The 27,987-nt window shown below is 55.2% G+C and overlaps 1 protein-coding gene across 1 annotated transcript; it reads right to left on the reverse strand.

Moving 5' to 3' along the window:
- Positions 1-390: 390 nt before the first annotated feature.
- On the reverse strand, positions 391-26,922 carry ADORA1 (adenosine A1 receptor). Its single transcript, XM_084275929.1, has 3 exons — positions 26,910-26,922; positions 26,318-26,703; positions 391-1,177 (listed from the first exon to the last, which is right to left on the reverse strand). The coding sequence occupies exons 1-3, from the start codon at positions 26,913-26,915 to the stop codon at positions 541-543; spliced, it is 1,029 nt and encodes a 342-aa protein (XP_084132055.1). The 5' UTR covers positions 26,916-26,922; the 3' UTR covers positions 391-540.
- Between the last annotated feature and the right edge of the window lie 1,065 nt (positions 26,923-27,987).

The following is a 27,987-nucleotide window of genomic DNA, read 5'->3' on the forward strand; positions in this document are numbered from 1 at the left end:
TCAGAGCTGCAGAAAGCACATTGCCCTGGGCTCTGCTGGTTCTCAACAGCTTCACTCTGTCCGGCCACCCCTTTGCCTCAGTGCTCAGGTACCCCCATGGGTCCATGGCCATGGGAGCCAGAGAACAAGGTGCCCCCAACATCACTGACTGCTGTGCTCCGAGGAGCCAGAGGTCTCCATCAATGGCAGAGAACCTCCTGGGTGGTTTTTATGGTTTTACTTTATTTGCATGAAGATAAACTGCTCTGTTGTCTGTACAATTTCTCCTTAAATACTTGGCAATCCTTAAAAAAAGAAAAAAAACAAAACAAAACAAAGAAAAAAAACCCCCAACAACAAAAAGAAAAGGACCAGTGCAGGCTACAATACCAAACCAGTACAATGCTTGTGAATAAATAACCCCCCCTGGGGCGACTGGGGGAGATGCGACTGTTCAGATCCCACGGGGCTGGTGAAGCAGCACCCCCTCCCTCTGACAGCAGGAACAGTGACCAGATGGGGACTGGGCATGGAGAAGACCTCTCTGCTCTCTGCCAGCTCCTAGTTGGCTGGCTCAGGCTCAGCTGTGGTGGTGCTGGCGTTTTTGTTGGTCTTGCAGCAGAAGTACTGGTTCCAGATCTGCAGGAAAGCTGTCCGGAACTTCTTGATCCTGAAGGCGTAAACGATGGGATTCATGGCTGAGTTGCCGTGGGTGAGGAAGATGGCAATGTAGGTGAGGATGTGTGGGGTCTCACAGGATGGGCAGAACAAGGTGATGCAGTTGAGGACGTGCAGAGGGAGCCAGCTGAGCGCGAAGAGGAAGAGGACCAGTGCTAATGACTTGGCGATCTTCAGCTCCTTCCCATAATACTTCTGGGGGTCGTTGGAGCTGGAAGAGACCTTCTTGTTGAGTTGCTTGCGGATGAGGTTGAAGACTTCCAGGTAGATGAGCAGCATCAGCAACAGAGGAGGCAGGACCCAGACAAAGAAGTTGAAGTACACCATGTACTCCATGCTGATGACCGTCTCAAACTGGCACTTGATGACAAACTCATGGCTGGAGTTCAGCTCCTGAGTCCTCCGCATCTTGCTCAGGTTGTTCCAGCCAAACATAGGGGTGAGTCCCACCAGGAAGGAGACAATCCAACAGCAAGCGATGGCCACAGCTGCCCGGCGGGGTGTCACCACGCTCTTGTATCTGTGGGAGAGACAACAGCCATGGGAAGGAGTTACACACAAGCCTGGGGATTCAGACTGCCCCACGTGGGGGTGGCAGAGCCCACGCTGAGGTGCTGTGATGCTCCTCACTCTCTTCCTCAGCAACCAGCGACAGCTCGTCCTGATCGAGGTATTAACGGACTGGTTTCCCTGTGTGTGCCCTGGGGAACCTCAGCCTGTCTCCCACCACCACCCCCAGCCCCAGACAGAGACCTCAGACAGCTCTGGGGGTTGATGCCAAGCCAGGAAACGCATTAGCGATCTGAAGTGTGCCCGTGTGTTCGAACCTGATGCGTTCAGCAGCACACCTTACATCCCAGCCCTTTTGGTACCCTGTCCCAGACAATTCCCCCAGTGCTGGGAGAGGAAATCGACAACAAAAGCATCCTCTGGGACCCACCCGACTGGAGGAAGGATCTGATGGTGGTAATGGACCCCTGGGGAAGCTTCTGGGCACAGCCTGTTTCGTTTCCTAATGTGCTGGGTCGATCGACAAAACCCTCTTTCCTAATGGGCTGGTGCCAAGGGATGGAGGAGGAGGACAGCCACGCTCTGGATGGGCTCTGCTCCCTCCCTGATGTCACCAGGGAGTGTGCCAGGGCTTGGCTCGGCTCTCCAGAGCTCTCCAAGCGGGAAGTGGAGCCTGCTAGATTGATTTCCCCCTCCGGCCCTCAAAGGAAAGCTTCTCCTTTGAGGCCAAGACAATTTGTGACTGTTATTGCTTTTCACCAGAGGGGATTGAAGGAACAAAGGACCTTTTTTCTGTTTGCTGGGTTTTCAGAGATGCTGGTGTTAACCTGGCCATGGAGACCATGTGGAGCTGGCTGGCAAATCTGATGCCAGAGCTCCCTGCAGAATGTCTGCAGTCTTCACTTGTGGAGGGGAAAATTGAGTATTTGGGGGTTTTTTTAACACACCCAAGGACCCCAAGCCACTCGCCCTCCCCCCTGAAGGTCCCTTCACAAGGCCCATCTCATGGACAAGGTGTCAGGGTGGGAGCATGGAGTGGTGCAGAGTGGAAGGGGAAACGTCAGTCCCCAGGAGTCCAGAGTGGTGGGTCCTCAACAGCTTTCCCAAATGAACCCACTCTGGTCCAGGAAAAGATTCCCAGCATCCCAGAGGCAGCCATGTCCCATGGGAAGGAGGTGGCAATGTGGGTTACTGTTTCCTCTGAGAGCTGAGGCTGGAGCCAGAGGGTGATTTATTCCTTCTGGGGAGGAGAGAGGGCAGGAGACCCTGAGAAAGGCACAGGGCAGGGAGAGCTGGGGCATGGGGAGGGTGAGGGGTGGTGGGAGAGCACCAGTGAAGGGAAAAGTGAAGGGGGTGGCGGGTGGCAGAGGCATACTGAAGGCTCCCATGGGGCTGTGGTTGGTCTGGGCACCCCACGTCACCAACAACAGACCCTTGGGGAGGACTGATGTGCCCTTCCAGCCATGACACCCCACTCCCACCTCCCCAGGTTTGAGCAACTCAGGCTAGGGGGGGACACACACCAGAAATAACAGCACCACCCCCCCTGCCCTAGCTCCTTCCCTCCCTGCAATCCCAAGCTGTGTGCAGCTCCCCATCCCTGGGAGCTAACAGGCTGTCCTGGGGGTTCCTCGCCCTGCAGAGCTGTGTGACACCCATCACCAGAGGGACAAGGCTGATGAGCAGCTTCAGTGCCACCACCATCCCCAAACACCCTCCTGGGGCTTCCAGCCAGCACCCTGACATGGAGCTGCTCCCTGAACACCCCACACCCCCCCCAGCCTTCTCCCCCTGCCTGGGATAGGGGAGCACATGGGACAGAGTGAGCACTGAGACCCCGTGAGTCATGAGCCTGGGTAGGATCAGAGCACGCAGTGTTCACTCTTGCAGCCAAGGCAGAGGGCATGGGGGCTGGCTGCAGGGGGTCCAGCCAGACATCCCTGACACCCTGCAGCTCCAGAACACTGTGTGTTGTTGGAGATGGCTATCAGGACAGCTGTGGAGGTTGTGCAGACCTCAGGTCCCTGGATGCACGCAAGCTCGCACGGTCACGGGTGTGTAACACACATAGCACAGCAACCTCCCCACACACTGCTGGCTGCTCCTCCCCACCTTAGTGCACACCCCTCCCTCCTCTTCACTGAACATCTGTCCTCCTCACAACACATCCCTCCCTCCTCACGGCACGTCCATCCCTCTTTGCTGCATGCCCATCCCTTCTCAACTCACATCCATCCCTCATTAACACACATCCATCCCTCATTAACACACATCCATCCCTTCTCAACACACATCCATCCCTCATTAACACACATCCATCCCTCATTAACACACATCCATCTCTCCTCTTCAATGCACGTCCAGCCCTCTCTGCCTCACATGGGTGTCCCCACCTGGCTGCACATCCATCCCTCCTCCTTGCCACACAAGAATCTCTCTGCTGTGGTCCCCATCCATTCCTCCTTGCTGCACATACATCTCTGCCACTTCACCTCACACCCAGCAGGACCTGGCTTTCCCTGCTCCTCGCTTCACCTCAGACCACAAGGCTCAAGAGTGGCACTGCAAAGTCTGGAAAGTACATAGAAACCAGCAACATTTGGAGCTGGGGCTTTTCTTCCCTCTGCTCCTTCAAGCAAGAAGCCAGAGGCAACTTCAGGACCCTGTGGGGAAATGTGGGTGCCCTGTCAGCCCTACCTGGAGAAGGGCAAAAGCCATCCAATGACTTTGAGCTCCTGCAGGGTCTGACTATGCAGCTCTCACGGGGTTCAGCTTCTCTGAAGGCTGCAAACCCTTCTTAAAAGGAGAGACATGCAAGATCCCACCTAATGCTCAACCCCCACAACACAGGGTACACATAGAAGAGGGGACAAGGACAGACTTTGCTGTCCCCAATGTCTCTGCCATGGTTGTGCAATGAAGAAAAAGCCTTTCTCATTTATCTCATCTTGCATTAATATGAAGCAGCTGGAGTTTGGGGCACGTCTGGGAGGCAGAAGCACTAGAAGATACAGACAACAGCTCACAATTAATAAATTATCCTCTTATTATCATCAGTGCTGGAACAATTGCTAGCATCATTGTCATTTTATTACTACTATTATTTTTATTAACAGCTGCGACTAAAACATCCCTGATAACAGTCGCCAACATAATCAGACAATTTAGGTTTGTTTCCTTTGTCTGTGGGGTTTTCAGCCTGACCATAATTGCTAGTTTTCCCTCCCACTCCCCCTCACTGGTGGTTTTTGCACCTTCCATCCCTTCCCCACAGAGATGGGCATCATCCCAAGTCCTCCTGGCTGCCCTGCCAAGGCCAGCAGAAAGGAGCACAGCGACCATCTGGTCTCATCAGTATCCCAGGGAAATGGGATGGGCAGGAGCTTTGGTTTGGTGTGGAACGAGAGGATTTGGGAAGTAATGGAAAGAGGCAGTTATTGCTAGAGTGCTGCTTGCATCCCCAGAGGAAGTGCAAAGGGTGATGGCTGGGGGCAGACAAATTGTCCCCAGGGACCGAGCAGACCTAACAGGGAGACATGGAGCAGGAAGAGAGTCCTCCAAGAAGGGATGCTGCCTCCTGATGGGATGCTCCAGGGGATGTTGCAGGCAAAATTTCTTGGGCTGGGGAGTCACTGAGGGAGACACTGAGGCCCCTTTTGTCCAGGAGATGAAGAAATGCTCCCCAGGCCCTCACCCAGAGGAGAATATCCACCCTCCTTTCCCTTTGTCACCATTCCCATGCAGATTCAACTTCTTCTGCCACATCTTGATGTGGTCAGACCTCTGCACCCCTTCCTGCTGCAGCCAAGGCAGCCCAGCTCAGCCAAGGACCTTCTCTTTAGGTGTCCAACACAGGGTAGGAAAAGCCCCCACATCCATCTAACCTTTCAGGACACATCTGAAAACCAATGGAGAAGGGCACATTCAATGCATTTCTACTGATTTTACTTTCATCTTGGGGGTCTGTCCCCCAAGAGAGAGGTGAGGGCTCATTTCCTACATCACCAACCCACAGGTCAATCCAAATCTGACACTCACAACAACCAACCCTTTTGGTTTGGTTGAAAAAGCCTCAAAGATTCCAGGTCTGGTTTGGATAAAATTTGTTTGGTTTTTAGTATTTCTGTGATTATCCTTTTTGTCCAGAAAATACTTGCAGTATTCACAAGTCCCCAGATGTGGCTTTGCTGGTCCTTGCTCTGGTAGGCTTTATTGCAGTGCAGCTCATGGGGAATTAATTCACTAATGAAGGCAGGCCATCACTAATGAAATGAATCTGGAGACAACGTGGTAGGAGGAAAGGAGGCCAAGCTGACATGAAGCTCATCTGCAATGTGAACACAGCCAGAGCATGTCCTGATCTAATTGGAAATCTCCAGAGGAAAGTTCTTTGATCTCAGAGAATTTTGGTTTCTGCTCCTTTTTCCTGGCTGTGTCTTTGCTTCAGATCTTTCAGTGTCCTGGAGGCTGCTGGGTGGGAAGACTCAGATGTTGGGTGTTCAAAGCAGATGAGAAATGTGAAGTGGCATCCAGGTCTGGAGAGGGGCAATCTGGGCCACAGCTCAGGGCTGGGATGAGAAGGTCCCTGGGCAAAGGTGGGAACTGCTGCAGAACAGACACTACGTGACAGAGGGACCCTGACCATGAGTGCTGCATCACCTCTAACCCTGGACATTCCTTCTTCACTCTCTAGCTTTGGCTATTTTCCTCCTCCCCTGCAGATCTCTTTTGGGTTACATTTAGGGAAAACCCTCAAATTCAAAATCCTGAAGGTTATCAAGGATTTTCAGATATATTAAAATGTCTAAAAAGGCAGAAATACCCCAGTGCCAACATCCCTCTTGCATCATTTGAGTGCATCTTCTATTTGCTCACAGACCTCCCACGTGACAGCTGGGAGCTTTGTGACTCTCTGGGCTCAAACACCAGCTGCTCAGCCCTTCACACTCCATCCAATTACTCCAGCATGATGGGTCCACGCTGTCTGCAAGTATGGATGGCTCCCACCACGAAAGCATTTCACACCCTCCTGCCCCATCCTGGCAAGTCTCACAGCCAGGAAGGGCTGGCAGGTGGCAATGATGCAACCATGGAGGTGATGTGAGAAAGCATCCCCTGGGCAGAGGGGTGCCAACACTGTTTTGGAGTGTTGCTCTCATGGTCATGTCACTTCTGGTTTTCTACCTTGGAAGACATGTGGGTTTATGACAGCTGATGGGGGGACAGCCATGTGAGTGGTGGCCTAAGGAGGGATGGATGTCAACCAACATCAGCCAAGGCTGGCAGCTGGATGGAGGTCTCCATGACATCCTGTTCCTACAGAAGCTTAGAAGTGGGGAGAATGGCCCTATCAGCATGGAGGAATTTCCTAATGCCAATATCCCAGACCTGTTGCTTCTCAGATGTCAGCTGGCATTTAAAGATGTCCAAACCCCATGGAGAGTCTTTTCCATGGTCACATGGGCCAGATGAGCATGTCTTTCTGCAGCCAGAACATTAGCACTGATTGGTGATGGAGACCCTGGACCAAAACAGCCCAGCACAGTATTTCCAGCCTGACACTCATGTCTTACCACAGAGACACTCCAAAGAGTGCTCCAAAGGGACAGGGAGGACCCAAAGTGCCCTGTGCACTGCCTCAGAACCTCTGGTTGGCTGGTCTGCAAGAAGTTCAAGCTCTAGGAGAAACCTGACAAGTGCCAACAGGCTCTTGGGACAAGAGGGGACAGGGGACATGGTGCAAGAGGACAGGCCAAGTGGCTGCAGCAAGAAGGTTTCCACCACCTGGCACAGTCCCCATGGCTGTTGCTCAGGGTGAGAGAGAAGCTCAGCTGGAGGGGACAGTTGGGTAGGGACAAGGTTGGGTTTTCTACAGGTGACTCTTTTGGACAGGCTGAGGATGGGTTCCCATGGCAGGAGGGGCATTGATGGGAACAGACACCTTTTACCCATTACCTGTGTGGATGGGGCTGCATCCCAAATCTCCACCTGGAACCCCCCCTGGCTCCTCTTGAGCAGACAGAGCCCAGGTCATGGCTGCCCTGCTGTCCCAGTCTGAAGCGTGCACTGGGACAGCCCAGGGACTGCAGGAGAAGGGTTCTCAGATCTCCTCAAGCTGTGGTGAAGGCAGGAGGTCCAAAACTGAGAGTCTGACAGGGGGGACAGGGGTGGATGTCCCTGACAGGTGAGTCACAGTCCTCCCTGTGAGGCTGCTGTGAGTCTCCTTGTGTGCAACGAGCCATGATCTCAGAGGTCAGGGCTGCCACCACAGCTGGAAGGCGCTCTGCAGAGGGACAGAGTGGGGCTGGGACAATGCCACCAAGAGCCAGAGAAGGATTTTCTCACCCTGTGGTGTCTCTTCTGCTTGGCATCAGCTCTACCAGCAGCCAGCACCTTTGTAAGCCCTGTAGCTCAGGTCATGACCTGGAGTGACAGCAGCTCTGCAGCCCAGACTCAGCTGGGCATGACCAAGGCTCTTTGAGGATCTCTGCTCCCAAAACACTATGGGTCTCCTCCACTGCAGCAAGAGGAGATGGCACCACACCATGAAGCTGCTTAATGCAAACCTGGCCCAAAGTCCCCATGGTGAGGGATGCTGGAAGCACGGGCATGGTGTGGGTCCATCAGTGCACTGGGTTTTCTGCATCCCAGTGAAGTTCCTCCTGGTCCAGTCAGTGTCCAGGGTTTGATTTTACCATCCTAAAATAGCAGTGAAGGAATTATTCTGCAAAGCACAAGTGACTATGACGGGGTGAAGCAGCTGGCAAGCCCACCAAATGTTTCTAACTGCTTTTAATAGCCATTAATTCCTTAATGGATGAAGGCAAGGGTGATTATGAGGCTTATGAGAACGAATCCATCCTCCCAAAATTGACTGGTCCCCACACACCGAGATGCAGCATCCCCAGGGCTTTGGTGAGTGCTTCGTTCAGCAGTGGGTGAAGCTGGAGCTGGCCACAGCTCTGGCAAACAGCAAGAAAAAGGAGGTTTTGTGCTCCAAGCTTTTCTCAGAGCATCTTGTGCAGGGACGTGGACCATTTAAAGCCCTCCTGGACCCCACACGGGGTCTGGAGAGATGCTGCTGTCTTGGTGTGGGTTCAGCCTGCCCTGATACATCTCCCAGGGCCTTGGAGGCAGCCCTGCAATCCCTGAGCACTGCAGAGGAATGTAGACACACCTGAAAGCAGTCCTAGGGATAGAAAAATCCCCTAAGAAGCAGGGGAAATAAGGTGGGAAAGGGCTTTATGGGCTAAAATGTCTGGAAATGGGGAACGGTGCTTCTTCAGGGCTGTGCCAGGGCATCTTCACCCCAGACTGGCAGTACAAAACATGAGATCCCATCAAGGATGTCCATCCAGGAGGTGGCTACAAGTGTGGGAAGAGATGTCCTCCCCTGGTTGCAGTGGTCCAAACCAGGGGGACCAGAAAGCCACCCCCCCCCACCTCTGCCACTCTCCTGTTGCCATCAGTCCCAGGTTGATGAAGCCCCTGAGGACATTCCACAGCTCAGCCCATCTTGAGCTTGGCAGAGGCAACATCACCCAGAGAGCTTGTTTCCCTGCTCCCCAGTACCCACCTACACCACCCACCTGCTTCTTGAGTCTCAATCTGCCCCGTTTTGGGTTCCAGCTAAAGGATCAAGTTCAACCTTTTCCTGCCAAGCTGATGAGACTTGTCTTATCACATCCCTGGTCCCTGGGATGTTGGGAGTGGCCACAGCCTAATGAGTTCATATGAGTTGCTATTTTGGGCAACCTGGGCTAGTGGAGGGTGTCCATGCCCATGGCAGTGGTGGAACTAGATGGGCTTTGAGGTCCCTTCTCATCCAAACCCAGCTGTAACTCTGTGACTGTGATTCATCTCCAAGAAGTCACAGCCCATCCTGGGGCTGCTCCTGGCCTTGCAGAGAAGTAGCTGCTGTCTGGATCTCTGCAGTCTGCTTCATTCGGGGTGTCTGTGCCCCTGGACTCCCTGGGGCCTGGCAATGAATCACAACCTGTCTTTGGGAACAAGCCACAAGCTTCCAGGAACCGTGGAGCTTCTTTCAGATAAGTTGTCCTCATCTCAGGGGTGGGATGTGAGTAACTTCCATGGCAGCTCCACTGTGAACCAGTGCCAACAGCTTCCCCTTGGGCATCCCAGAAGCTCCTGCTGCAGTAGGATGCTGCAAGGGGGAAAGGGGAGCATAGCAGGGCTGGGGATTGTAGGGGGAAAGATGGAAAGCACAGGCACCTCACACACCTCCTGCTCCTTCAGGGTCTGCCCTGGGTGAGGGTGAGACACTGATGTTGCCCAAAGAAGGCAAAGGAACGTGTGTCATCCACCACTGCTGGGTGTTTAGGGCTGTTTTCCTCCCGTCTTTCAGGCAGCATCCTTCACCCCAGCAGTGAATATAAATCCTCTGTGCACATAAAGTTAATCTTGTTTCCAAACTGGGCTTTGGTTCACAGCCTGTGGCTGGATCCTGACACAAGACCACCTGGTGCTCAGCTCCCTCATCTCAAATGTGGGTGGGGGAAGGGCAAGCAGGGGGCTAAGGGTGCTCACAGCATTGGGTGCCTGATGGAAATGATTGAATTTGTGCCTCTTGGGGAGTGCTGCCCTGTAACCCCAGGTAGACTCTTCATGCCCCAAAGGAAGCCATGAGATCACCCAGTGCTGGGGGCAGCACCGAGTGCATCCAAAGGTGCTGAGTGCCTGCACTAGGGTGGCCATGCTCTGGGTATGTCACCCTCCTGCTGCTGTGTGACAGCTCTGAGGGTGCACCCCGTGTCCCTCAGCAATGGGGTACAAGTCCTGCTGAGCCATAGGTTTGCACCCAGGCAGCTCCAAGTCCCTCTCCCAGCTCCACTACGTGTGGTCACAGCCCTCCAGGACCTTCCTAGACTGCTGACTTCCCCCCCAAGGACCTTGAGGTAGGTGGGAGGGAAATGATTTAACACTACTGGCACTGGCTCCAAAATCATGAAACAAGACACAGAATCTCAGAACCAAGGGGGGTGAAAAAAAGTGGTGTTCTTGTCTTTTGGCTCCTGGTTTCAATCAGCAACATTTTTTTGAGCATTTCTCTGCAATGTGAAGCATGAGAAGTGCTGCTCTACAAGAGAAAACAAACACCAGTGGAGATTCTTCTGTAGCACCAGAGAATCAGGGCACATAGAGAGGAACAGCCCAGTCCCTAAGAGGTGGGAGTGAAATTATGAGTGTTGCCCACCACTGATGGGCACGATGGACTTGTTTTCAGTGTCACAGCCCCCCCCTGCAATAAATTTACTGGGTATTTTTAGTGTCTGAATAATTTTGTTGTCAAAACTAGAAATTTGGGGTGTGAACATCTCCTTGGAGAGGAGCAGTGGGTCTGAGGCTGAGGACAGGTCCTGCACACCCCCAGCACACAGCTGAGCCCCTGCTACCCTGGGAGCAATCCCACCTCCAGCAGAAGCCACTTTCTGCAGGGCAATAAGGTTTCAGGAGGAGACACTCAAAACCCATGTGCATCCCTCTCTGTGCAGTGTGCTGGGGCTGTTTCTCCCTCAGCGTTGTGATGGGGAGATCAATGTGCTTGGCCAGGAAGTCATCTGCCCTTGCCACACCCGGTGGATCTGGTTACCTCCAAAGCTCTCACACATCAGCCCTGCTCCTGCTGTGGTGATTAGCTGGGAGCTAATGACCTGGGTCTGGCTCAGCAGCTGATCTTGCGTGTCTTTGTATGTCTCTGCGTGCCACTGGGGATGTACTCAGGTAGTACAAAGGAGATGGGACAAAAGGCAGCTTTGGCTATCTTCAGTGCAAATCCAGGACTTTGCTGGATGAAAGCAGTGTGGGTTTTTTTCAATTACTGTTTGGATTTTTCCATGTGGTGCATGTGTTTTGTTCTTTGTGCAATAGAACCTCTTTGGAATGAGGGCTCAAAGTCAGTACCCAAAAGGGAGGAGGGAGATGGGAGAGGGAAGGACAAAGAAAGGAGCTCAAAAACCCACTTAAAATGCCAAAACTGTCTGATGCAGGCTCTGTGAGATGTTGAAATGAGATGGCAGATGTAAAATGCCTGGTGTGATGAGGCTCCAAGAGCCTTTATGGCTCATACCCATCCCACAAAGTGCCATGGCTTGCAGAAAGCCAGCAGTGCTAGGGGAAGATGCCAGCTAGGAAGTGCCTGGTACCGTACTGTACCACGCCAGGGCAGGCTGCCCAGTGCCACCATCCTTCCCAGCATGTCACCATCATGCTCAGAGAATGCTGCTAAATCAAAGGACAGAACTTTTCCCCAGTGAGGGTGAGGGAGCCCTGGGACAGGCTGCCCAGGGGGTGTGGAGTCTCCATCTCTGGAGAGATTCCAGCCCCGTCTGGACGCCGCCCTGTGCAATATGAGCTGGGGAGCTGCTTTGGCAGGGGGGTTGGACCCCAGGAGCTCTCCAGGTCCCTTCCAACCCCCGTGATTCTGTGACAGCTTGGTACCCAGAAGAAAGCTCCAGCCCTGTGAGTCTGAAAAACACTGAGAGCTGTTAAAAGACAGGAGCGGATCAGAGGTCCCAGCTGGAAGGGAAGTAAGAAGGGTCTTGAGATCTGCTGTCAGCATTTCATCTGCATTTGACAGGACATCGCTCCGGGGGATAAATGGGAGGCAAAAAACTGGAGATAGCATCTGCAGTGAAGAGGCATTAACCCAGCCCCGAAGCAGGGCTGAGGTGGGTCTTTATCTCTCCCATGCAGGACACTTCAGTAGAGGAGATATCCTAAATTGCACCTGGAACAAGAGATTGGTATCAGCTGTCTTTTAATTTCTTGTTTTCTACACTTCTGCTTGCTAACCTGCCTCTGCTTGTGCAGTCAACAACTGAACTCCACAGTTTCTTAGGCTACAACTTGTTTTTGCTGGTCCAGAACCCTCCCAGCACAATTTGTCGCTGCAAAGGGAACATTTCCCTTCTTGCACTCAGAGCAGTTCAAAGATTAATATATTCAAGACTGAAAAATTGGCTGGAAGCTCACAAAACAAGGGAGGCTGTTTTCTCTGCCTAATGTCTAAATGAGAATTAGAAGTGCCGATGAGATCTACTGTTTCTAAACCTCAGAGGACATGGTAACCCAAAACAACCAGTGCAGCCTTTCTGCCCAATGCATATTTCCCCTGATGAACAGATCAATTGCAAATGCAAAAAGGAGTTGGATTAATTAATTTTTATATTATTTCCTTTTTTTTGTTATATTTTTTTTTTGCTAATGAGTTGGCTGTATGTCCTTTCAATTACTCAGAGCCATTTCACAGAATCACAGAGTCACAAGGTTGGAAAAGACCTTTAAGATCATCAAGTCCAACCAATCCCATCCCATGCTAAACCAGATCCCTCAGTACCTCATCTCCCCACCTGTTAAACACCCCCAGGGGTGGGGACTCAGCCCCCTCCCTGGGCAGCCTGTGCCAGGCCCTGACAACTCTGCCAGGGAAGAACTTTTCCCTCCCATCTGCTCTGACCCTGCCCTGGGGCAGCTTGAGCCCATTGCCCCTTGTCCCATCTCCTGTCCCCTGGCTGAAGAGACCATCGCCCACCTCTCTGCACCCTCCTGGCAGGGCAGGGGAGGGGGGAGAAGGTCTCCCCTCAGCCTCCTCTTCTCCAGGCTCAACACCCCCAGCTCCCTCAGCTGCTCCTCAGAGGATTTGCCCTCCAGCCCCTTCCCCAGCCTGGTTGCCCTTCTCTGCACTCACTCGAGGACCTCAATGTCCTTCTGATGGTGAGGAGCCCAGAACTGGACCCAGCACTCGAGGTGCAGCCTCCCCAGTGCCCAGTCCAGGGGCACAATCCCCTCCCCAGCCCTATGGCCACATTATTTCTGATACAAGCCAGGATGCCACTGGCCTTCCTGGGCACACTGCTGGCTCATGGTCAGTCGCAGTCACCCAGCACCCCCAGGTCCTTCTCCACCTGACAGCTCTCCAGCCAGTCTCCCCCCAGCCTGTAGTGCTGCTTGAAGACTTCCACCCAACACAACTTTCCACAAAGCCTGAGTATAAAACCCGTGTCATTCACCCCTCCGCAACACCATCAAAAAGGGAGAAGTGAGGATGGGAGTGCATATGTGTCAAGCCATTAGGTTATTTATGCTGAGATGAATCTGTCCAGTGCAGATCTATATATCTTGATCAGGCAAATGAAATGCCAGATTGAAAGTGAAGGCTCCAGTTAACCCCACCATCAAATGTTCCCTCACCGTGGACAATCGATCTCTCACCAAGAAAACAAATAAAGAGTGCAAGCACAGAGCAAACCTGAAGTTTATTATTTAAAGTCTGTTTCCTCTTTCAGATTTGAAAGATTATTTATTCCCTCAGAGGAAAACTGATCGACTTTGCTGCCTGGAAGGATGCAGCTCAGTGTTTCCATCAGGATGGTGAGGAGAAAGAACTGAGACCCAAGACCAGGAATTGCAGCAAAATGCATCAACTAGGGATAAATTATACCCTGAGCATTTTCCTAATTACCCTGAAAATTAAATCTAGTCAAGGAGCAATGGGCAGACATAGTCTGGGTCTGACCAGGCAGCCTGGCTGGCTCAGGGCATGGAGATGAGGGGTGGACAGGGCAGGAATCGGGTCCTCCACAGGCATGAGGACTGTGCTTGCAAGGGAGCTGGCATCCCCCATGCTTGGTGCACAAGGGATGTGCAGAGCTGCAAGAAGGTCCTCAGGCTGATGGCACTGGAGGTGCTTTGCTCTGGCTGGACCTGTGGCACTAAGGGCAGGGGATGCCACGGAGGGTGGTCGTCTGCATTGCTGATGCTGTGAGCGTCGTGGGAGTGGGTGTAAAAGTCTTGTGGTTTTGCATGGCTGGGTTCTGGTGGAGCAGGGGGGCTGCAGGGGCAGCTGCTGCAAGAAGAAGCCCCCACAGAGCAAACACCAGCCGGCTCAAGGCTGGACCAAGGCTGAGCCCATCAGCCATGGTCACAGCGCCTCTGGGAGTCACAGTGAGGAGACAAAAAACCCACCAGCAGCCGTTTTGTGCCCCCAGAGAAGGGAGTGAGAAGATGTGAGGAGCTGTGCAGGCACCAAGGGCAGGGAAGGGGGCAGGAGGCGCCCCAGGTGCGGGAGAGAAAGATGCCCCTGAGCCCCTGGAGAAACCCATGGTGGAGCGGGTGTCCCCCCACAGCCCATGGACAAGGCCCAGACCCCACCTGCAGCCCGTGGAGAGGCCCCAGGCTGGAGCAGGGGGAGACAGGCAGGAGATGCTGTGACCCGTGTTGGAGCAAGGCCCTGCCAGCACTTGCAGCCCATGGAGAGAGACAGAGACACAGAGATGAGTGAGGGAGAGACCCACGATGGAGCAGGATTGCTGGGGGGGCTTGTGACCCCGTGGGGGACCAGGCTGGAGCAGTCTGGGCCTGAGAGACATTCTGTGATTGATGGCTGCACCCACAGCAGTGACCCAGGCTGGGGCAGCTGGGGAAGAGCCGAAGCCCCATGGGAATGGATTCATGTTGGAGAAGTTCCTGGAGGACTGTCTGCTATGGGTGGGACCCCACAGTGCAGCAGGGGAAGGGTGTGAGGAATGACCCCCCCACCCCCCAGCTAAGGAGGAGAACATCTTGTTGAGGAACTGACCCAAACCCCCATTGCCCCAGTCCCTGCCCCTCCCTGTGCCACAGTGGGGGGAAGAAGGGAGCGAAATCCTGACTAAAGGTCAGTCTGCTGAGAAGGGAGGGGTGGGGGGAGCTGCTTTAAGATCTGGTCACACTTCTCATCCCCTGACTCTGGTGTCACTGGGGGTGCAGGGCAGTGCCATCAATTAGAGAGTTTTCTGTCCTTTATCCTGTGCTGAGTCTGTTCTGCCTGTGACACTGACTGTGGAATGATCTCTCCCTGCCCTTATCTCCACTCCTGAGCCTCTCAGTATCTATTTTCTCCCCTGTCCAGCTGACAAGGGGAGTGATGGAGTGGCTTTGCTGGGAGCCTGGTCTCCAGCTAGGGCCAAACCACCCCAAAAAGCAAGACAGGGGTAGCTGCTGGTATCAGAGCACCCTCACCTGCACCCACACGTGTGTCTGCCCAGCTCTGTGTGGGCTTTGCCACATCCATCTGGACACAGGCTGTGCTCTGAGCTCTCTCCTGTTCTTGACCACTCTGTGCTGCAGGCAAACAGAGCTGTTTGAAGGGAGAAAAATGAGCAGATTCTTTTTTGCACGTTATGAGGTTAAAGTCACTTGGTGTCATTACCAGTGAGGAAAGGCTGAGGGAGCTGGGGCTGTTCAGCCTGGAGAGAAGAAGACTAAGGGGGGACCTTATTAATGGTTATAAATATCTTCAGTATGGGATGCAGGGGGAATGGGCAGCCCCTTTTCAGTGTCTGTGGGGACAGGACAAGGGGCAGTGGCTGCAAGTGGGAGCACAGGGAGTTCCACACCAAGATGGGGAAGAACTTTTCCCCAGTGAGGCTGAGGGAGCCCTGGGACAGGCTGCCCAGGGGGTGTGGAGTCTCCATCTCTGGAGAGATTCCAGCCCCGTCTGGACGCCGCCCTGTGCAATATGAGCTGGGGAGCTGCTTTGGCAGGGGGGTTGGACCCCAGGAGCTCTCCAGGTCCCTTCCAACCCCTCTGATTCTGTGAGTCTGTGTTTCTATGAAAAGAAAGAGAAATAATGCAGTCTGTAAGACAGTGCTAATTATGGCAGTGTCTAGGACAGCATTTCTCAGCATCAGCCCCTCAGTGCTTTTTGGAGAGTTTGTAGCATCATTCCCTCAGTGAACAGATGGGGAAACTGAGTCGTGGAGGGGGGCTCTGACATGCCAAGTGAAGCAAAATGAACCAAGTTGAATGAAAAAGCATCACTAGTGCCAAGAGCTGGCACTTCCCTTTATTGAAGGAGGCCAAAAAAAATCATCCTGGGCTCTGGATGCAGGGAGAGGAATGGCCCAGAGGTGGATAGGCAGCCATGCCCATGGTGTCCTGGCATTCAGTGCTCTGGCCCTCCTTTGAGGAGAAGTGATGGAGAGGTGTTATTGTGATGCAGGGTCCTGGACTGGGAGATGTCACCTCCCTGACTCTGTGTCCCTGTGTCCCTGCTTGGGCATCACTGGTACCCGGGGTATGTGTGCAGTAACACTGTGACTGGTCTCAGGGACAGAATGGAGGGGGGCTGGTGAGGAAGACAAGGGAACAGGGCTGGGGGATGAATTTACTTTCCTACTCCAGCACCTCTTTTACGAACAGAGACATTTTGTTCTTGTCTAAAATCCAATCAACCCACCCAAGACTGTGATGGCTGCTGAAAGCAGCCCCCTGCACAGTGCCTGGGGCAGAGCCTGGGCCTGGAAGGAGTGGGAGAAGGATGGAAAAGGCGGTGAGAGACAGGGCAGGGGCATAAGGAGGAGCTGCAGGGTCCCACCTGTCTCTGTGCACTGAAGGGCAAACCCAGGTCTCACAAAACTTCCCAGTGGCTGATCCTGCTCTGCAGTGCCCTACACCACTAAAACCAGTCCCTCCTCCCCTCTTTGTCCCCCATCACCCACCCAGCCCTTAGCTCAGAGGCGATCGCTGCCTGTGCTCTATAGGAAGGAGGATGTCACCCCCTTGGGGCTTTTCTCCTGTTGGAAAGGCAGCTACGTGCCTGGCAGCAGGCTGCAGTGGGGCTGGGTGCTGGTGGAGCAGGGGTGCTCAGCTCATTGCTATTCTGCAGGACGCCCCACTGGCTGTGGGGCTTTTTTGTGGCTGCCTTGGAGAGGCATCAATCGCTCTTTCTTGCAACTGGGCATCCTGCACAAGAGCTGCACGCCTGCCCTTGCAGCTGGGCACTCATGCTGCCAGAGAAGGCATCATCCTGCCAGGACCCCAGACTGGCACAGCTGGTTTCCTGTTTCATGGGCTTGAAAGTTCAGGTCACCTTGACTGAGATGTGTCCCAAAAGGAGCAGCTCCATGGGACCGCTCCTCCCAGTCCATCAGCAGCCCACATGCTGGGTTCTCCCTGGCTCTCAGGTCCTGCACCCACTTTGAAAAGTCTTTAACTTGTCTTGAGGATAAACCAGCACTGTTCACATGAGCTCAGCTCTGCTGGCTGCCATTTGCCCAGGCTCTGAGATGGTGTTTTGTCCCCAAAGGAATGACCCTCTCAAGCTGTCCCCATCCTGCCCAGGAGTCTCTCACCTGTATGGTCTCCACCATGCTCCATGTCCTACTCTCTACAGAGACCACAGACCCCTGTGATCTGTGCCTGGGTTTCCCTCACACCTCTAGGCAGGATCCTGCAGGTTTTTGCCCTGTTCTTCCTCCAGCCAGAGGTTTGCTTCCAGCACATCAGTTTCTTTGCACCCTGCGATGGCTCTTGAGTGTGTCACAGAGAAATTCACCTCACAGATTATTCCACCATGGTGCCTCCTCATTTCCCTGCTTTTTCCTATCCTTCTTCATGTTGCAGTGACCTTTCTAACTCCCCAGCCTCCACACCAGAATATGGATCCACCAATATCCCAACTTCCTGAATTTCAGACCCCTCTTGACTCCCTCATGCTGGCTGTGCCCAGTCCCACAGACCCCCTCTCGATGCTGAAGCTTGTGCTGTGACCTCTTGGGATGAATCATTCCTCATCACTCTCAGGTTGATTTTGAGCATGGTCATTTGGATTTCAATAGTCCCTTGTGTTTGGGTACAGGCTGCTTTGAGATGTCCTAGACAGGAGATCATGGTAGGTCTGGCCTCATTGACTGCTAGGTTTGGGGATCCCTCCAGATCAGCCTTTGAAAATGGAGTCTGGTGGGCTTTATCCCAGCTGTCTCCCATCCAAGCTCATGGCTGAAATCTACCTTCTGGTCAACAGAGTCACTCTGGCACTGTTAAGACACTGTTATGCCTGTTCCAACACCCTGAACAGCCTAGAAAAGCCATGATGCCCGGGCTGTAAAGTGAGCTGAAGGTGGCCACATGGGACATGTCCAGCCAGAGCAAGGCAGATGCCACATGCCAAGGGCTGGGCAAGGACACCGAGCCCAGCCTGCAGCTCCAGAGCTGGTGACTGGAGAGGGGGTTGGGGCTGGCTCCATGAGGAGTGCCCGAGCCTGCCCGCACACCCAGCCCTGACCCCGTGAGTCACTCCTTTCTGCTCTGGCTGGTGTGAAGCAGAGGGGGGAGGTTTCAGTAAAGATCAAGTGATGATGACACCTCCCATTGATGGAGTCACATTCTTCCATCTCAGAGGTGGGGGAAGACCCAAGACCACCTATCAAAGGGCTCCTGAATGTCCTGAACCAGCTCCAGCACCGGATGGCTACGGAGACGGCACACACCATGGTGAGCTGGTCCTGACTCACTCCTGACACACTGCCTGCAGGGCCAGGCTGGGCTGGCAAGGACCAGGCAGGCTGAATCAGCAGCTTTTGCTTTGCAGAGCCTCCTTCTGCAGGGTGTCTCATTTGTCTTACTGGCAGCAGCTGCAAAGGGTCCTTGGAAAGCACTGGACTCCAAGCCCCAGTGTGCATCACCATCGCCTTCACCAGCCTGGCACCCTCAGGAGCAGCCCAGTCACTCCAGAAAAGGGAAAAACAACTAAGCATCTCCAGAGAGCTTGGTGATGCTGTTGGAAGTGTGACTGAAGCCATCTGTGTGTTTCCAGGTTTTTTCAAGGCTTTGCTGATCAACCACAGGGCTGACTGACTATTGTACCAGGGACACCAGACCATGACTCACCTACAGTGAGGAACCTCACCTTACTCACTGCAGGCACCTTACTGTACATCCCACCATGTTTGGGTGGCCCTAGCTACTCGTGCTCTACACCTTTTGCATAGTGAGGACCTCGTGGTGAGTTCATATTGCTGTGGGATGAAGAAATGCCAGCGTGTGGGAGCCGTGCTGGCCAGCAGCCCATCTGCTGCTCTGCAGACTGGGTCCTCTTGGGTTGATGGTGCTCAACACACACAAACCGCTGCTATGGAGGTGGTAGAGCCTCCACCTATCTCCACCTGGTCTGATGTCTGTGTTCTCTGCGGGGTGAATTCATTGACAGGAGGCCCCTCACTGAGGGCACTGTCCCCAAAGATGTGTCTCGGCCCCTTTTGGTTCTCAGTGGATGGATGCTGTCATTGTGGCTCAATACTGACAGCTGACAAGAGTGACTTTTGGCACTCTTGACTCCAGGCTCTGCAGATCAAGGACCTGCAGCCCAGGAGGACCATTTGGCCTCCTGGATAACCCCTGAGTTAATTCTGCACAGCTCACCATGACATGGGCTGGGATCACAGAGGATGCCCTGGGCACAGTTGTGACATGAGACCAGCTGATCACTGCATGGTGCACGAGCAGAAAGGCCAGGCTGTCCCACTGTGTCTCAGCTTCTGTGCCCCAGGCTTCATCCCTGCCTGCTGGAGTCACCCTGAGTGAGCCATGGTGCTGCTCCGTGCCTCAGTTTCCCTGTCTGCAGTTGTGTTACTGCTGGGGACGTGCCTTCAGATTTACTGGTGATGGGTTGTCATGGTCAGTGCTTTAACCTGAAAACCAGTACGAATGGGGAGAACAAGACAAAACAGACACTGTTCCCAGAGCCTGGTGCTGGGGGGAGCAGCCAACGGTGCTGAGGAGCAGCCGGTGTCTGTCACCCTGCAGCGCAGCGCAGGCAGCGTGAGCTCTGCTGCAGGGACAGATGTCGACTCACAGCTAATGGGGTCAGGGCAAAATGACACCCTGGGCAGATTGCCCAGCACAGGGACCATGTCACACCCCACTCAGAGGTACAGGAGAAGGGATGGGGTGGAATGGGATGGGATGGGATGGGATGGGATGGGATGGGATGGGGCGGGATGAGATGAGATAAGGCGGGTTGCTGCTGCCCAAGAAGCCAGTCCAGGGTCTTTTTAATCCAGAATCTTTTTTAATCCTTGCCTTTTTAATCCAGAAAATGTAGGAAATTAGGAATAACCCCAAATATCAGCCAGTCTGGAGTATCCCTGTACAGCATCCACTGCTCTTCTCCCCTTCCCTCTCTCCACTACCGAGAACAGAGCATCCCACTGTCAGACCCTTGCTGCATCCCAAGGAGGGGGAGGCCTGCAAAGCCAGGCATTCCTGGGAGCTGTGCACCCTGCTTGCAGCCCAAGTCTCTTCCCTCTGGCTGGCACGGAGGCGTCTGTAGCTTTTTCAAGTGACCTGATTCTGCGTCTGTCGGCGAATGTCTCGTGGCGCCGCTGCAGCAGCTGTGCTCCCTCCTGCCAGCCCGCTGCAGACATCCCTTCACCCAGGGAAGAGCCCTCGTGGCTTTGATCTCTGGCTTAGAACACTCTTGGCTGAAAATTACTTGCTAAAACCATCTTAGGGGGTGTTTAGCTGGACTTCAAGAGCAATATAACCTGCTGGTAAATCCCTTTCCCATTTCCAGAGCAGAGTTGAGCTGCTGGTCCTGAACACAGCTTGTCTTGCCTGTGTACCCCCCAGGTCTGGTTGGAGCAGAGCTTGGTGTGAAATCCTCGCTCTGCTTTAGCACCCACACGCTGAGCTGGTGCAGGGTGCTGGAAACTGCAGTGTGGAACCAGCCCAAAGTCTCCAGCAAACCTGGAGACTGGGATTTCTGCCTTTTATTCTCCATCCTTCGTTCGGATCTGCCTGTTCCTTGGGAATGAAGGTCTCCAAAGATCACCCCCATCTGCTAAAAATACACCTGGCAGCAAGAGAAGAAACAAGAGGTGGCTGCAAGGACCTGCCAGTCCCCAAAATTTCTCTGGTTAAGGAAAAACTGGGGCATTTTCCTTGGAAATGTAGTCTGCTTTCACAGGGACAGGGCCTGGAAGGACGGACAGCATCTTCCCACTGACTAATGGAGGTTGAAAAGAAACCTAGATGAGCTCCTGGGTGTGAGAGCCCCTGCAGCTCTCCGAGCTCTGAGTCACCTGGATGCTTTGAAATAGCTCCTCTTAATTTAAAAATAAGCCTTGGAGGAGCCAGGGTTTGGGTTATTCACTTTGCCTGGCTGGGCAGGATGGGTCATCCCTGCCCTCAGTGATCATCTGCTGTTTGTCCAGAGGCAGCTCCAAGGCTCCCTTGCTGCCCCAGGGACATGTGAAATCCATTGCTGGGCCAGCAGATTGCCCTCAGATGGAGCAGACATCCCCCCCTTCTCTTCATTTCACCCCAGTGCTCTGTGTGGAAACTCTTGTGCCAGCCTGGAAAATTCCTTCTGCAGCTTGATACCTCCTGCTGTGAGTGGGGACCAGCCCCAGGGGACCGGCTCCCACAGGCACTGGGGCCACCACACATCCCAGCCTGGTCTGAAACCCCCCCGTGCCCACCCCAGACACCACTGCTGGGTCTCAGAGCCCGTGTCTGGCGCTCAGTACTGGGAGTGACATCTCAGACACGCACCCTGCTCCATCACCCAGCTGGCTGAGGCCAGTGAGACTTCCTGGGCTTCCCTGTGACCCAGCCCCGCTGGCCCCGCTCCCAGGGACCTTGGCAGGCCTGGAGAGAAGGGCAAAGAGCACTGCAATCCCAGCAAGAGCCCGAGCTCAGGCAGCAGCCTGGAAAACAGCAGGGTCAAGGCTGGGGTGCTTCCCGCTTCTACCACCTGGTGCATCCAAGAGCTCTCAGCTACCTCCACATCCTCCAGGACTGGGGATGTTCCTGAGCTGTTTTGTCTCACAAAGCTCAGGACAGGCACTTCTGCACCATCAGACAACACCAGCACTGTGCACAGAGCCACCCACAGACCCTGCCCTACCCAGGGCTCTCCCCTCACTATGCCCCAGCCTCCCACTCCCCCAATTTGTTAGCAATTTCCAGCCTGCTCTGGTCTAATTGCCACAGCTCTGCAGCCTCATGTGAACATCTGAAACCTTCAGCAACCCAAAATGCAGCTCTACCTGGTGGGATGCTCCTTGGGAGACCTCAGGGCTGGGGGGCACCCCGATGAGGGGGCACAGTGGGTGGAGGTTCCTGCTGTGGAGTGAGAGACCCCATGTACAAGGGCTCTTGCTGCTGTCAGATTTCTCCAGTTTTTATCTTCCTAGTACATGTTTCAGAGTGTTTGAGGGAAGAGTTGGTGGTCCAGGTGGAGTGGACAAGGCAAAGACCCCCACCCCATGGACAGGACCAGGCTGCACCCAGGCATCCAACATCCCCCAGCCAAGGGGCTGTGGTTCAGCATGTTCCAAAGACACCCTCTCCTGCCATGGCTCTCTCTGAAAAGTCCAACACAGCCTCTCAGAGCAAAGATGGGACCCCCAGGGTGAGTGGAGGCTGGCGCCAAAGGAGCTACATCCCCCCCCAAACATCCCTCCAGCACCGTCCTCTCCAGCATCCTGCCGCCGCCCCGCCGCCGCGGGAATGCTGAGGGGCCGGTTCCTGCCAGACACCCCCAGACAGCTGCTTCCCCTCCCTTTGAACTTGTTTCATCTTCCCTGAGTGTGATTGAAAGAGGGAAGTTTGGACTGGGCTGGGGGACCCCGCTGTGCCCGGCTGGAGGGAGCGACAGGATGGGGGTCCTGCCTTGCCACTGGGTGGGGAGGAAGGATGCGAGAGGGGAGATGTGAGCTTTTCCACCAGCATGAAAGCAGCAGACCTATTTTAGGTGGTTTGTAGCTGTTTAGAGTGGTTCCTGTGGAGGCTGGGGAGTGTAGTACCCCCTGCTCCAGCCTGCTCAACCCAAGTGATGCTCTTGCATCTCTCCACAGTTGAGAAAAGGGCCCTATGGGGGAGGTAGCATCCTTCAGACCCCACAGCCAGGAGGGATGCTACTCAGGGGCTTGGGGTGGGGTAGGAGTTTCCCAGGATGTCTTGGTCCCCTGACCATGCTGGGCATGCAATGAGTTTACCTTCAAGAGCAGTAGTAGGAAGGAAGTTCTAACTCTGAGCCGTGTAAGACCCCTCTCCAGCCCACAGACTCTGCCTCCACCTCACACAAGGGGCCCAGTGTCCTCTGCATCCATGGGAAAAATGCCATGGGAGTGAGGAGAATGCCTGAGATGGAGCATCAGGTGCCACCCAGGCATCTCCCACTACCTTCCTGGGACACACCACAGCTGTCTCCATCCTCTGGGAGCAAACACCCATTCCCTGGGACTACAAAGCTTCTGAGCCCTGGGGGGAGATCACATCTGCCTCTGCAAGAAGGAGGTTGTTCCCCCAAGTTCACACCCCCCAGGGCCAGTGTGTGTGTGTCTGTGGGCAGCCAGGCTCCCGAGCCAGGCTGTGATGCACCATGTTCCCCCCTCTCTGCAGCTCCAGTCCCAGCTCTGCCTAATTAAACAGAAACTCTGGAAGGTCCACTGGTGACTTTGCTTCTTCAGACCACTCTTCCCAGCTAACAGTCCTGTCCCACCACAGCTTCCCCCCACAGTTGGCCAGTACATGCCAGGGGCTGGAGAACTTTGCACCATCCCTTCATGGAACCCCAAATGCACGTGGAGACTCACTGGGGACTCCCAAAGTGGGGACTGTGTTTGTAGGGTGGTCAGCACGAGGGTGGAGCAGGGATGCACAGAGCCTCTCTCCTTGCTGCTCCCAGTTCCTGCCAGCTCCTGCTCTGAAGCGCATTCCCCTTCCCTGCTGTCCCCTCTCCCTGAGGCTCAGCAGAGCTGGGGCTGTCTGGGGCTGAGGATGTGGGGGGTCCCCACGCACAATAGCCCAGGAGACCCCCTTGGCCATGCCAGGCCATGTGTGGGTCTCACTGGAGAGCATCCAGCCCGTGCCAGGCTTATCTAGGGAGCTGCTTTGGCACAGGAGTGGGCTGCAGCACACACACTGTCTGCTGATCCTGTCCCCTCTGCTCCTGACGCCGTCCGGCGATGCACCAGAGGGGATGTCTCTGCTCCATGTCCTGGCTGCCCTAAGGATGTGGCCAAGGCAGAGATTCCCCCCCAACATCACTCCCCACCTGCCTGCAAATCTCTGTGGGATGCCATTGCTGCCTCTGAGGATGTCAGGAGCTCTCCCTGAGGTCACCCAGGCGTGAGCAGCCACCCATGTCTTGCCTGACTCCTGGTGCTGGAGCACCCAACACCAATTTTGGGCACTGATGGGTGGGGATCAGCCCCAGGAAGATGCAACTCAAGCTGTCAGCACTGCAAAAAGTGTTTTTAGGATTGTCTTTTAGGCAACAGATTGGGAGAAACTCGAGGCATTTCTGATTCAGGGAATATTCTGTAGCGATGTTCTCAGTCCTGTTTGCAGGCTGCAGTGTTGTGTGGCTGCTGCCCTGTCTAGGGCACAAAAATCACCTAAAATCACCACATTTGCCACCCTCCAGGAATTCACACCAGGGAAAGAAGGAAACACCCAGGGATGAGCAAACAGGAGAGCTGGCGAACCCAAAACCTTCTTATTGAGGCTCCAAAGCCTTTTGAGATTGAATCAGGCTCTGAAAAGCCAGAGAAAAACCTCATGATGCCAAGAAATCCTGCACAAAATGGGACAACTAAATTCAGAGTGGATATTGCATGAGAAAACCCCACCCAAGCGATACACAGGATGAGGTGGGACTGGGGGGGGGTCTGGCTTAATATTGCTCCCAGGGAAGCTCCTGGGCTCAGGGCAGGAATCTCCCTGAAAAGCCCTATTTGATGCTCAGAGGCACCAAGGGAGGAGACCAGGTTTGTTAGAGAAGCAGCTGATGAGAGCTAGGCAGCGTTGCTATGTATAAAGCCGCAGCCTTCCCACGCCTGAACCCATCCCCACCACGCACGGGGGGGCAGGGGGACCAAAAAAGCCCCAGGAGCAGCGACAGGGTGAGAATCACTTTGGTTACACCGAGGGGCTGGAAGATGAGGAGTTTTCAGGCTGGGGAAAAAAAAATATCACACTTAGGGAGGAAGTTGGGAACAGCCTGCAGGATCCTGCCTGGCAGAGAGGGGGTGGGCAGAGACTGTGCTTTTATCCTGTGCTCCCCCCCTCCCCTCCTTATGCTTCTTCGCCAAGCAGCTTGTGCTGGCCAAGGGCTGGGGGAAAATCCCCACAGCAGCAGATCTCCAACCTGATCCAGTGGGTCTGGGGACACTGAGTGGTCCAGAACAGTCCACTGATCCCTGCACAGGTCGCCTCCTGTCCTTGTCTCCCTGCATGGGAAGGCAATTCCTGTCCTGGGAAGGGTCCTACACCCACTGGGGTCGGGGCAGCATCTAACACAAAGTTTAGTCCCTTCTGGTGGGGCTTTTGTGCTGATGAAGGGTTGTGAAACCCAGCAAATGGGCTGGAGCCCGTGTCTGAGCTCCGAAGTTGTCAGGGGTGAGACAAGCTGGGTGTGTGCTCAGCCATCCTGGCTGGGCTGAGTTATCCAACGGTGTTCCCAGCAGCAGGAGCCTTCCCAGAGCTGATGAGCCTGGCAAAGGTGTCTCTGCAGCCAGGGCACATGCTTGAACAGGTCAAGGACACGTAAGTTGCAACTGAGCAGCACCAACAGTGGGTGTCACATCCCCTTCCAGCCCTACTGACACCTCCCTGTCCCACTGAGGCACCCCAGCCCCGTGTCTGCCTTCACCCAGCCCCACACGCTGCAGCACCACACTGACAAGAGGGAATCAGCTAGAAGCAGTTAGATATCTCCTCCAGGAGCAGCAGAGTTCAGATAAAGTGCATCCTCCCCATACACACCTCATGTATTTTCTATGAGGTTGGCTTTGACAACAGGTACAGACCATGAGAAGGGAGAAAACAGGAAGAGGAGTCACTCGTGGGGCAGCCCCATAGCCAGGGGTCTGTCCTGCATGAGCCTGCCCCATGAGACGTGCCAGGCTGTCACCTCCGGTCCCTCAAAACCCCAAGGCTGTGTCCAACACGTCCATAAGCAAGCAGGTTATCACCCCTAGACTCCCCATGAAAAGGGAGAGCCTGGGATGAAGATGGAATATCTATGCCCCTCCTGCTCCCTGAAGCACCCTGCGGTGCTCTCCCACACGGGACACACTGTCCCAGCCACGGGGTCCCTGGGAGTGGCTGCCCTGCCCTGCCCTGGCTGCCACGACACATCACTGCCCACACACCCAGCACCCAGGAGAAGCTGCCAGAAGCTCTGGGTCCCCTGCCTCAGCCCTCTCTGTCCCAACCACTGCCGCAGCCAGACGTGCCGGGCTGGCAGCGTGGAGGAAGACCTTTCTCCCAGTGTTTCTCCAAGAGTTTGGGGCATCCTCACTCCGTTTTAACCCCGGCAGCAGCCACCACAGAGCTGGTCCCGATGCATTTTTCCTACCTGACAGGGATCTTCACCCGCAGGTATCGATCCACAGCGATGGCCAGGAGCGCCAGGATGGAGCTCTCGGTGAGGATGAGGACAGGACAGGCCACCATGAGGCAGCTGTAAAACTCGGTCTGCGGTCCGATGTTGATGATGATGGCCAGGGGGATGACCAGGGCCCCCACGGCCACGTCAGCCACTGCCAAGGAGACAATGAAGCAGAAAGTGGCATCCCGCAGCGCCTGGTTCATCTTCACAGCCCAGATCACCAGGATATTCCCTGGCACAGACACCAAAGCGATGAGGACTTCGATAGAGATGTAGGCAGCCTGGAAGGCTGAGACCGGGTGTGCCATGATGCTTCGGTCCCCTCCCGGCTCCCGCTGGGGTCCCTCGGTCACCTGCAGCGGCACAGGGAGGTTGTTAGCGACTGGCATCGTGAGCTGCGCTGCGAGCCGGGACGGAGCCTGTGCGGGGGGGTGGGAAAAAAGAATTCCCTCTCTTGTCTGTGCCGTCCTCTGGCGCTCCGAACTCCCCCCCCCACCCCCCCGGCTCCCCCCTCCCCGCCTCGCCTCCCCCTCCCCGGGGGGACTCATCCTGCACCCACCTCCATCCCGCGTCTCAACCGCCCCCGGAGCTGCGGGGAGAGCGGCGGAACCCACCGCCCTTCGGGGCCGCCCCGGGGCCGGCCGCCAGAGCCCCTCGGGACCGATGCAGCCAGAGCGGGGCCCCCGCTTCCCCCCCCCCCCCCCCACCACCTCCCCGCCCCGCTCCCCCTCCTCCTCCGGCCGCTTCCTCCCGCCGGCCTCGCACAGCGCCCGGCAGCAGCCGCCCGGCTCCCAACACACCTCACCTTGTCCTGCCAGCCGAGGGCTTGTTTTGGGGTATCCTCGCCCCCAAAATAACAAGGGCTCTTCACCCGCAGGGTAACGCGGGGGGCATTCTGAGGGGGCGGCCGGAGGGATGCTCGGGGTCCCGGCTGGCCGCGCAGAGCCGGGCTGAGCTCGGTGCCCGGTGCCCGGTGCCCGGCACCGTTGGGCTCCCGCAGCCTCTGCCAGCTCCCGGACGGAGCTGGAGCATCACATGGTGCAGCCTTCCAGCCGTTTAAAGAGCGACTGACCCGATTTGGGGCTCGGGAAGAACCTGGGGAGGGTGGGTGGGGGAGCGGACAGCGCGGGGGGGGGGGAACGGCGGAGCCAGTGCCAGCCCCGGACACGGCTCGGGTCCCGGGATTAGCACCAGAACCGGTTTGTGAGGTCGGGTGTGAGCAGGGGGCGGGGAGGGGCGTGGGGAGGGGGCGCCACGGAGGCAGAGCCTGAGCCCGGGGTGAGCGAGCACCAGCAGCCAGCGCTCAGCTCCAGCTCGGCACACCCCAAGTCAGACCCCGACCGGCTAAAAGAGCTGGGGGGGTGCTCGCTGACAATGTCTCACCCCAAATCACTGCTGCTGGGGGTTGGGGGTGAGCCCTGAAGTACCTTTCACCCACCCCACGGCACCCCTGGGTGCTGGGGGGAGAGCTGCACCCTGTGCTGGGGAGGGGGAAGGGCTGGCAGCATCCCTGGCTTCAGGGGCTTGTCAGTAGAAGCCAGAGCTGCTGGCAAAGGCAGAAGGTCTGTGGAGGAACGGTGGCCCCAAAGTGGTGATGAGGCTGGACTGGACACTATTTAATGTCCTGGGAGAGGTTT

This window comes from Gallinula chloropus, assembly GCF_964237585.1.
Source record: "Gallinula chloropus genome assembly, chromosome: 27".
Taxonomy (NCBI): Eukaryota; Metazoa; Chordata; class Aves; order Gruiformes; family Rallidae; genus Gallinula; species Gallinula chloropus.